At 39.9% G+C, this 11333-nt stretch overlaps 1 protein-coding gene and 1 long non-coding RNA gene across 2 annotated transcripts; both read left to right on the top strand.

The window, feature by feature from the left end:
* Positions 1-2266: 2266 nt before the first annotated feature.
* On the top strand, positions 2267-5924 carry nagk (N-acetylglucosamine kinase). Its single transcript, XM_008286881.1, has 10 exons — positions 2267-2328; positions 2733-2817; positions 2951-3049; positions 3133-3274; positions 3735-3845; positions 4350-4462; positions 4638-4725; positions 4814-4911; positions 5006-5084; positions 5203-5924. Exons 1-10 carry the CDS (start codon positions 2300-2302, stop codon positions 5400-5402), a joined length of 1044 nt encoding a protein of 347 aa, XP_008285103.1. The 5' UTR covers positions 2267-2299; the 3' UTR covers positions 5403-5924.
* Positions 5925-8286: 2362 nt separating this feature from the next.
* Positions 8287-9923, top strand: LOC103360937 (uncharacterized). The gene is made up of 4 exons (XR_520381.1): positions 8287-8356; positions 9349-9445; positions 9562-9724; positions 9842-9923. It is a non-coding gene; the product is annotated as an uncharacterized LOC103360937 (long non-coding RNA).
* The last annotated feature ends 1410 nt before the right edge of the window (positions 9924-11333 follow it).

The following is an 11333-nucleotide window of genomic DNA, read 5'->3' as shown; positions in this document are numbered from 1 at the left end:
TAGGCAGCAATAACGAGCTATAAAAAATAAAATTAGTTCTCTGTCGCTGTAAAGTGCAGCCATTGACCTACTTACACAATACATTTATCAGACACACTTTGCTCACAATATATATACATGTACATGACAGTGCAACAAGGTCATGTACAGGAAGGAGCACATGCAATATTTATGGTGCGGAAAAAGTTCAGTTCTGCTCTTTTGAATTGAGGTAGATAATGTTGAACTTGCAAAACACTGAAAAAAAAAGAGGATGTGCAAAAGAAGCTGTAAAACAATATGTGTTTTATAGTGCAAAGGTGCAAAAATATACCATAGTGCAAGGTTGTTATACGTCCTGTGAAAGCCAGCATGAATAGGTCCTAAATAGAAACAGACTGTGAACTCTTACTTTGATACCCGGACTAACATGCAGTGTAAGTGCTTCATGCAGCTGTGTTCCTGCAGGAGGAGCGAGCAGCAGCATGGTGAGCGCTCAGAGCCGCTCCTCTTCTTCCCTCCTCCCACCTCCTCGCTCTTGTGTAACTGTTGGTTTCAGCTCTGACACACGCACTTTCTAACGCAAATATAAACTACATGCATTACATAAACTAAAGCGTGCATGTGGTGATTATGCTGTCAAATAAACTGTGGGATCATCACTGCAGAACCAAATCGGAAAGACAACTGCTGTTATTCCACGTGCAAAGAAATGTGAACTCGCTATTAGTGCTTAAATATCCTCCAACTACAGAAATATCGCAGGAATTTGGAGTTCGGCAGCCTTTGTTGGCAAGAGAAGCTGGCCCCCAAATTAATGTGTTGCAGATGCCTCCTGCTGGCTCACGGTGTAACTTGGTGTCCCTGTTTTCAGCCCATTACCGAACGGTGCTAAATCTCTGTCAATATTATTCTTGACATTCAGCATGGATTCTTAAACCATGAGTCAAAACACATAATGGGTTTTAATTGGCCCGCGTTCCTTCCCAAGATCAGAAATTTCTGTTCTTTTTCCTGTCGTTCGGTTTTTGTCACATATTTGCATTTTAGAAAACCTTAAGGCCTTACATAAACCTTATATAACTGTTGGGTCAGTGGGATTTTTGTCTAATTTTGAGTTCCTGTAACTTATGATGGCATGCAAATACACTTTAGGTTTGTTCAGCTTTGAAAAGTAAGTTCCTCTTCTGCTTTAAAATGAGAGTCAACTGGTTCAAATGCATCTCATAAGCTGTCAACGTGTAAAACTGGCTGAGTGAAGTTAAATGAACTTGAAAAAACAAGTTCAATGAACTTAAGACATTAAATTGAACCAGCTAGCCACAAAGACGACAATTCCAGACTATCTGTGAGGCTCCCATATGCTAATTTATTGTCCTATAAGCTTAATTTAATAAATTGAGTGAACTCTCAGGTGTTTGAAGTCACAAGGCCTCATTTTTTAGATCTTGTGTTTCTCAAAAACTCTTCTAATAAGAAATTTTAAGTTCAATCAACACAGTACTATATGTAAATGAGCTACAGTTGTAGGATCACACTCTAGGACACTTGTTTTCAATAACAACCCCATCTACTGAACTGGTCGATAGCAAAAGTGCACCTCCATTATACCCAAATGCAGCTTTTTAAAGGTTTATTCCACCTAAATATTACCCGCTAACGAACAAAAGTTATGTTTTTGAAGATTTATTCCACCCAACCTACCACTTTCCATTCACAAGCTATAATTTTAAAGGTTAATTCCACCCAAAATAATACTTTATCTCCAGGGCCTTACTGATTTAAAGGTTTGTTTAATCCAAGTACTGTTTTCTAACTGCAATTTAGGTTTGTTGCTAAGAGTTGCAAACTATAAAAATTGTGTAATTAGAATAATTAGGTCATTATATTGGTAAAATAACTTTGTAGTCACAAGGGTGATACTGTCTTGAAATAGAAAAGATCCTAGAACCACATTTGATAAACTAGAAAAATAAATGGATGTCAATAAATGTCTTTATGATGTTTCACTCTGTGTAATTTGACCTTTCTGTAGTATATCTATCTGTGTATATTTGTGCAAACAGGCAACATTTAAAATTTGTTTCTACTGTATCTTATCATATTTTTATTTTTCTCATTTACATCTTTGAGTGACCTTATGTTGCTTGTTTTATGATTTACAACCTTCCCTGTTACACCACACTCACTTCCCATTAACCTGCATAGAGAGACACAGCTGCCACCTGCTGGTCAGGATCCAGCATTGCAGGTTGGAGCCGCTCGTCTACTGTTCTCGCGATATTTGCGCAGTCGCTCGGACCAAAACAGGAACTAAGACATGGCATCCGTCTTCGGTGGAGTAGAAGGGTGAGAATGAGTTAAAATGTTCAGAAAAACTTGTCCACGTTTGTTTCTATGAATTATCAGTGTAGGGTTGTGTGTATTGGAGGCTGTTATTTCCGTTTTTTGAGTTATTTATAAATGCTAAACTAGACTACACGCTTTTTTTCTGAGTGTGTGTGTCTCGTGACCACTTCTCTTCCCAGCAATTTTGTAGGATTTCACTTTCAGTTGAAGTTTCTCAGCATTTATTTCAAATATATCGTTTAATATGCCTGTGTCGGTGAATTTTTAATATTTGCTGGGCTTCTTGCACCCCTAAACAAAGTCTGCCAGTACCTTTTCTGCCTTACTTAAATTCTTTTTAAGGTTTTGCTGTCTTGTTTGTCATTATTTTATGTGTTTCTGTCGTTATCATTCCCTTCGTCCAGTGGAGGGACCCACTCCAAAGCAGTGTTGCTGTCTTCAGATGGAAAGCTCCTGGTCGAGACAACTGGACCGTCCACCAACCACTGGGTGAGCTGAAGTGATGAAGGATCCATTTAACATAACCAAGGAGGGACAGATGATGAACTGATGAAGGATTTGTAAGTTTCTTAAATGTCTAAAATGCAACTGATCTTCTAAAGACTTTTCTTGTGTGTTCCAGTTGGTTGGGGTGGACAAATGTATCGAAACCATCAACGAGATGGTCCAGAGAGCCAAGGTCGAGGCAGGACTGGATCCAAACACACCGCTGTGCTCACTGGTCAGTGGAACTGTGTTTGCCATGTGCAGGTTCTTGACAGGTTAAACAACACCAACTCTAAATTCTGATTTGTGTGCATGAAGGGCATGTCTCTGAGTGGAGGGGAGAAGCAGGATGCCAACGACAGACTGATGGCTCACATGAAGGAACGCTTCCCCAGCCTCAGCGAGCACTACTTCATCACCACCGACGCCATCGGAGCCATGGCAACGGCCAGCGACCGTGGTAACCTGTCATTTTCTGTCACGTCTTTGTACTGCAGTCAATCCTGAGCACAAAACTTAAAGACGTTTGTGTAGGAGTTGCCTGCATTTACTCTTAATTTAATCTTGAATCTTCAATTCATTCTTGTTTTCTACCATGTTTTTTTGTAGTTAAATACAGATAATATAGTATATGTTTTACATGGTATACATTTTTAAAGGATACAGGTGTGCACATCAGCTATTGTTTTACCAATTAATTGAATTCTAGAAGAATTGACCACACATTTGAAAGCTTCTCATGGCTACATATACGGCTGAAAAACAGGGTGAGGCTTGATACTATAACCGTTTAGGTGACACATATATATCACCGTTTGTGTGTCTTTCCAAACTTTATGGCTTAATGACACCATCGGAGTCATCTTTGTTATCATATAGCAACGGTCAGCCCAGCTCAGACAGGCTCTGTTTCTTCTCAGGGGGTGTAGTCCTGATATCAGGAACTGGCTCTAACTGCAAGTTAGTCAATCCTGATGGCTCACAGATCGGCTGTGGAGGCTGGGGTCACATGATGGGCGACGAAGGAGCAGGTAACCATGGCGATATCATAGACTGGATGTTAAAGATGGACGTAGAAAGCGTTAAGTCACCCACTGGTTTGTGATGTATATTTAAAGCATCGAGTTTGGCATCTGGCGTCGTTATGTTTTGAAACCTGACATGAGTAAACGGTGGGTCTGACTGGATACTTGAGGACGCTTCACATGCTGATTTGATAGCTGTCAAACAAAATATAGCTTCGCCCTAAAGTATACCCTGCTTTATTGTTCATTTTACTCTAAATTGAACCATAATTTACAAAAGGAGCTTCGTGCTGTATTGAAAGAGATGTGAAACTAATGATTGAGACCATAAACTCATCAGAAAACATAAACTGAGATAACAAATCAAGTGAGAAGCAGGATCACTCTGTCATAGTCTTAAGGTTTATGGCTACGTCCATCTTTCATATACAGGCTATTGGTGATAAATAATCTACGAATAATAGCTTTATGTTTTAGATAAAAGCCTTTAGGTATTGTTCTCTCTCTCAGCATTCTGGATTGCACATTCGGCTGTGAAGACGGTGTTTGATGCCAGTGACAAACTGGTTGAGCCTCCTCACGACATTACACATGTTAGAAAAGCCATGGAGGAGTACTTCCAGGTAAGACTGCCACAACTTATTTATACAATGATACGAGCTCATGTTTGTGCTGAATTAAACTTTATGCTGATGTTGCATGTGGGCCAATCAGAATTGATGCAGGACTTCGAACATCTCTGGGATCACAGATTTGAGTATCATCTGATTTATGGAAAGCATTTTTCTCTTATCTCAGGTGTCAGATCTCATGGGCATGCTGCCACACCTCTACAGAAACTTCCAGAAGCCCCACTTTGCAGGTTTCTGCAAGATACTGGCCGAAGGTGGGCAGCACATTACTGTTGCTTAGTTTTGATATAATAAAGAAAAAGATCAGTAGGTAAAATGTTAAACTATGTCTGTGTGTTAAAGGTGCACAAGCAGGGGATGCTCTCTGTCAGTATGTGTTCATTCAGGCTGGGAGAGTCCTGGCAAAACATGTAGAAGCAATTTTACCCGCAACACAGGAGGTAGCACACTTGCACAATCCTGAACTTTCACTCATTTAAACAATGAATACAAGCACTTCTCTCAATCTCTTCCTCTTTTTTTTTTTATTGTCAGCCTTTATTGAGCGGTGCCCTCGGCCTACCCATCCTGTGTGTGGGCTCAGTGTGGAAAAGCTGGGAGCTCCTGAAGCCAGGTCAGTGGCCCTGCATCATGAAACCCTGGCCCTTAACTGCCTTTCCCTTCATTTTCATACTCAAAGACAAAGAAAACGCTGCTGTAGAGAAGAAGTCTCACTGTCTTTTCCCCCCCAGGCTTCACTGAGGTCCTGAATACAGTAGCATCATCTGACAAGTTCAAGGGCCGTTTCCGTGGCTACAGCCTCCTGATTTTGCAGCAGTCGTCAGCCGTCGGAGGCGCCAGTCTTGCGGCTCAGAGTTTAAGTGCCACTTTAACTATGGATTATGCAGCCAATGCCAAGGTCTTCTACCAACACACCTTCAGCAGCAGCTAATGAGAAGACAGCTGAGGAAGATGTACTGGCCAGTTTGCAATTATTGTCATATTTGTATCATGACGACTATGACCAAACAACAAGCTTGTAAGAAAATATTGCACATAATTTCACTACAGGATACCAAAACAGTAGTTGAAAATATTCCAGAAGTCAGTGGTTTGGCTTTAACAGCTGTGTGACAGATATCCAAACTTTTATTTTACTGTTAAAGCATTTTTATTTTATTTTTTGCACTTTTAAACACTAGTTCACATTCATGATTGACAATAAAAGCACTGTGAAATGAAATATTCTCTGACCCTCAAAAAATTCCAATGAAGTGGAGATCCATTAACTAACTTTATGTTTACAAATTTAGAAATTAGTACATTCAAGGGCAAGTTTTGTAAGTCTTCACAGATTGTTAAAAGTACTTTGTTGTTTGCTTGTAAATTGCACCATTAGAATAAATTTCATCAGAGGGTTTGTTGTTGTTTACTGATAAGGCAATAAACATTTCCCCCCATGGATCCACAGGCACTCATTTCTGTTCCAGTTTATTCCATTTTATGCAACACATTTTGTCATTTTGAGACATAAGGGTGTATATATTGCAATAAATCTCAATGCATAGTTTGGATTTTAGAAATGTGACAGGGGACTTGTTTTAGGTAATGATGAATATGCAACAGAAATAGCAGTAACTGTGTACTACAGCAAAGAGAACAGAAATCAGTAAAATAAATGCATTTAATTAAAAACAGTATGAGGAACATTCCACTGGCGCTCATGGACAGAGACGCTGGACAGTCTGACTGTTCAGACTGTGACAAGGAGGAGTCAAATGTCAACCATGATCTCTTCAAACCACCTGAAGGTAAACTGGATAAACACATATATTTATATTAATTACAACATGTGTATTCAGTATGTATTATCTTTTTAAGTCCGATATTTCCTCCTTTAAGCCCCGTTTTCGATGTCCACTAACCTTCGTAACTCGGTTCTGTCAGGTTAGCGTCACTGGCTAACATCTAGCTGCTAATGCTAATTAGCGCTCAGTTTCAGGCAGGTTAAGATATTTTTCTGTTGCCTTTAACCGCAAACAGCTGTGTGTTGCGAATAAAAACGACACACGGGAAGCAAAACTAACTTGAAAGAACTTTCTGGAGTTTAGTTTCCTAGGTTTTTTTTTAAGTGAAATGAGCGTCTAGTGATAAGCTAATATTGGTAGGTTCCCTGAAGCTGGTGACCAGGTAACGGTTTTAACTGTTAGCATTTCGGACATTTTAGCATTTTGCTAACAGTGGTGGAGCTAAAGTTACTCAACTGCTGCGCTCAAATTTAAGTTATTTGTACTGTAGTTGAATATTCAGAGTTGAGTACTTTTTGCTACACTGTGTGACAATTCTTGTGACTACTTCAAACACAAGTAAAGTACCACATATTTGTGAATGCTACAACAAATAGCGGCCATTTTGGGAAGTTATTTTACTTCAAAGTGCACTTTGCAATTCATACTTGTGTGCTTTTACATTAATAATGTTATCTATGGAGGATTTTCTTGTAGTAGAGTATTTTTACAGTGTGGCATTTATTTTTTCCAGCCCTTGACTTCTGGCAAAAACATATTTTTTTGATGCTTCAGTTAATTCATAAGTGTGGGGATATTTTGCTTCCATAAATTGGCTTTTTTTCAGACTAATGAAAAGAAAACACCCATAATCCACATTTAGATGTTTATCAGGGTCATTACATTTCAGTTACACTTGATATCTTTTTTTTGTTTCATACTCGAGCCATAAAAGTCCACCGCAGCTGCACTTACATTCACCAGCCTGTCCAGTTTAAAGGTTTTTACACAGGAGTTTGTTGTTATATCATCCATAAGCTCATTTATATAACATGTTGTTCATGAAAGCATGGCAAGATATTGACTTTTTTTCCGGCTATGTCCTGTATTTTCTGATTAATGAAGTGATAAAAAGAGACATTTAAAATCCTCTGTGCAACACCCTGAAGCAGGGAGTTAATCAGAGATTTTGAAGCTTGCTGTATCCGATGTATAGATATCTGTTCAGGTAATTAATGCAAATTGGACCATTTATTTTTAGATCTATAATACGTTGTTTGTGTATTTAAACATGCATTTTCCGAAAACTCTTAATACAGTCAATCATTGTTTTTTTGTAAGTAATCAAATGGGGAAGTTCCATGGTCAGATCTATTAGTAAAATATATATATATATACTCTGTTCACCTGTAGCGTCTCCACTCTAACACTATTGTTTCTGATGAGGTGTAAATCCTGTCTTCTTCCCTCACACTCTGTACTCCGTCTCCCCCAGCATCCCTCTTCTTCCCTCTTCCCGGCCTTCTTGCCTCCATTTGGCCCCCTTTCTGAGGAAACTGGGGGTGTCGGCCCCATCATGACAGATGCCAGGTCACAGGAAGCAAGAGTTGCCAGGGAGAATGGGCTTTCACTGGGTGAGGAGGATGAAGCTCAGTGGCACTGCGTTTGTGGTGGAAAGAGTAAAAACACAGACACAGTGAAGTTGGCAGGTGTACAGACACTCAATCCATTTGCTTGTGTTGACAGCAGATGTGTTGAAGCAGCGGGAGATAAAAGATGAGCCACATTGGAAGACAGATATTCTCTACCAGGAAGGTGAGGCAGCTGTTTTTTCTTTCTCTTTTTTTTTCAAGAGTGTTTGATTTGATTTATCTCGTGTGTGCTTTCATCTCAAGAGCTTTTAAACTATATCTTACTAACCAAAAGGGCAGAAAGTAATGAAACACATCCAGTATTTTTTAAATTTCTGTTTGTGCACGTTTAGGTGTGATTGTGTTGTCGTCCCATGTCGGCCCAGATTGCTGTGAAGATGTCATTAGATCTTTGTCCAGAGAAATCGGACTGCAGCGCGTCCCCAATTTTTCTGTTGCCCTAAGTCCAGTTATCACATCCTGGCAAGGTAGAACAAGTCTCCCTCACATGCTCATAAGTTCCATGATGCACAAAGTCAAACCCATAAAATGGTCCTGTATCGTAAAGTTGAGGATGCAACTTTTATTCTTGTGAGGCTTATTCAAGCAATGCATGTTTTATTTTGTATGTATCTAAGATAAAAGATCCGAAATCTATTGGATAGGTTTTGTATTATCCTCTAGAAAATACTTGATTCATGTCTGTGCAGTAAATATCAGGCTACAGCCAGCAGACGGCTAACTGAGCTTAGCATGAAGACTACAAACAGCTACAGTGGTGCAACAGTAGCACTAACAAGTAGACTTTTTTGTTGGGTTTTTCATGTTTTAAATTACTCAGGTAATTTGGAATAATATGTAATATTGTAGATTGTTAATGATAATATTAAAGTTAGGTACATTTGTCCTATATGTGATTTTAAGGTTCTTAACTCTGACATTTAGGCAGATACATTTGTATTGGAGGGTCTGTACCTTAATGTCTAAACTGGTCAGGTAGGTTTGTGTACTAAATGACATTTAGGGCTCAAAACCTTAATGTTTAGGCAGGTACGATTGCATAATATATAATATAGTGGGGACTAAACCTTCACATCTAAATTAGTCAGGTAAATGTATATAACAAATAATATTTAGGATCTTAATCCTAATATTCAGGCTGGTACATTTCTATAAATAATACTATTGTAGGGTCATAATCTTAATTGTTCATTTTAAATTGTTGAAATTCCACGATGATGGTGACAGTTGTTATGCTAAGCTAAGCTAACTGGATGCAGGCTAGTGTTGGATCATCATAATGAATATGTTTCCTAAAATGGATTAAGGAGCTTTGAGTCCTAAATGTTAAAGCCTTGATTCATTGAGCTGAAAGCTAAATGTGTTAAATACAATCTCACTGCACAGTGCCAGCATCTCTAAAATGCAGTAAGTATAATATGTCAGTGAATACACTTTGTCAACTCCCATTTCTGATTAGATGCTTGGGAGAGCAGTGCCTACTTGTGGGGCGTCAGTTCAGCTATTGGACTGAACAGCAGCACCTTCCTTCAACCTCCACCCAGGCAGCGCAGTTGGTAAACCAAAGATACAAACCTCACATTTTCACTGTCAACCCATTTTTCAAAAGCATTTAGTTTCTTCTCATGTTTCTCTTTTGCACTGTGTGCTTCTGCTTTCCTCTCGCTCCCAGCTGTGCATGGGAAACTGAGCGCCCAGATAGTTGCTGCTTTGAGATCCAAACCTTCCCTCGGAGCAGCACCCTGCCTCTGGCCCATGTACAGCCGACTGACTACGGCACAGAGCCCAGCAGGAGGAGGCTGCTGACAGAGTACCAGTCCAGCTATGCTGCTGAGGTAAAGACAGGCAAGCTGAGTCTGCATGTGTGTGGGCTGATCAGTACACTCTAACCCTGTCCATTTACTTTCTCTGATCTTAAATATTTTCCTTTTATCCTGTGTATCTCCACCTAGTGGGCCCAACCTAAGCGTCGGCAAGGTGACTTTCACCATCATCTTCCTCCTTGTCACTGGAATTTCCGTCCTTCAGTCTGAATCATTTCTTTCAATACAAAGCAGATAAATCTCAAATGCTTTTTGTCTTTTTTGTCGAACATGGGCAACGAGTGAGCTTTCCAGAGCTGCGTGTTAGTATTAAATGGTTAACAAAAAAAAAAAGTGCTAAACCTTCATCTAGCCACCAGCACATTTAAGCAGAAAAATGAAAATCCTTCCAAAGTGAGATAGCGGTCAAGGCTTGTGTCTGTGATTCTCAGTTATCTTGCCTAAGGACACAGAAGCTGAGGATGAGTCATAACACGGTGGTAAACCATCTATTGGCAGGCATCCAAAGGAGACGATTAAATGTGTGTGCTCGTTGTCACACTGGTGTTGGGAAGAGGTTTAAATGCGCATGTGGCCGTGGCGGAAGAAGTGCTCTGATTTTTTTTTAGTAAAACTAAACCTACAGCAATGTAAAAATACTCTTACAAGTAAAAGTTCTGCACTCAGATAATGCAGAAGTGTTGCAGGCAGCCATAGCTAAGCTAAATCGCAAGGTTGGTAGCCCAATGCCCGACTTCTTTGCTGCAACTGGTTTGTGAGTGTGTGCATGGAAAACACTTAAAGCCATTCGTAGAACCTAATTAAGGTAAAAAGGTGCTGTATAAGAGTGGCCCATAAAATAGTACTTGTTGTGCTACATGGTGTCTGTGTTCTGCTTGCTCTTGTAACTAAATGCAGTCTCACATTCAGCATTTGTTTAATCTGCCTTCCTGAAAAAATCAAGTGTGTTCCTGTGTTCTCAGACAAATATTCATCAAACCTTTAAAAATTCTTGATTTCAACAAGGTTAAAATATGATTACTTTGTGCAGCTCCCATGAAAAGATTACAAGCGCAGCAGGCAATACAACATTCCTTTGGTTCTTCTTGTAATTATTTTCTGTTTAATCATTCAAGAAAATAAATATCTCCATTGCTGCATGAAGCCAAACATGTTCTTGGCAGAGGAGCAGAGGATCTTCTATGACGACCTCCGGAGTCACGTATCAGCCTGTGCAGGTGATGATGTTCTGCTGGTTTTGTCAGATTGTGACCTTGATGTTTTGTGGTGTGGAGTCACCAGAATTAAAATCTGTTTTCTTGTTGTTGAAGCTCCGTCATGTTAGGCACTTGTGGTGTTTTGGAATGGGATGCCTCGTGTCTTTCAGTCACTGTTAGCAGGATTTACAGTCTGAGGCGTTCGGGGAGCTTCTCCTCTTTAAAGTTTTCCTCCCCCTGCCTTTGTTTCTGAGGCTCATCCCATTTCACCCTCTCCTCAGTTGGGAAGTAGCACATTACTGACACGGTCATTTGCCCGTCTTCAGAGTAGTCAGACACCCTGAACCAGCCCTCTATCTGCTCCTCTGCTGCACTGTAGAGCGAAGACACAACCCTGTGGACAGACACATGGTCCTGCTCCAACT

This window comes from Stegastes partitus, unplaced genomic scaffold, assembly GCF_000690725.1.
Source record: "Stegastes partitus isolate 25-593 unplaced genomic scaffold, Stegastes_partitus-1.0.2 Scaffold474, whole genome shotgun sequence".
NCBI lineage: Eukaryota > Metazoa > Chordata > Actinopteri > Pomacentridae > Stegastes > Stegastes partitus.
Note: the sequence above shows the minus strand (reverse complement) of the source record. Positions and strands in the feature narration are given on the sequence as shown.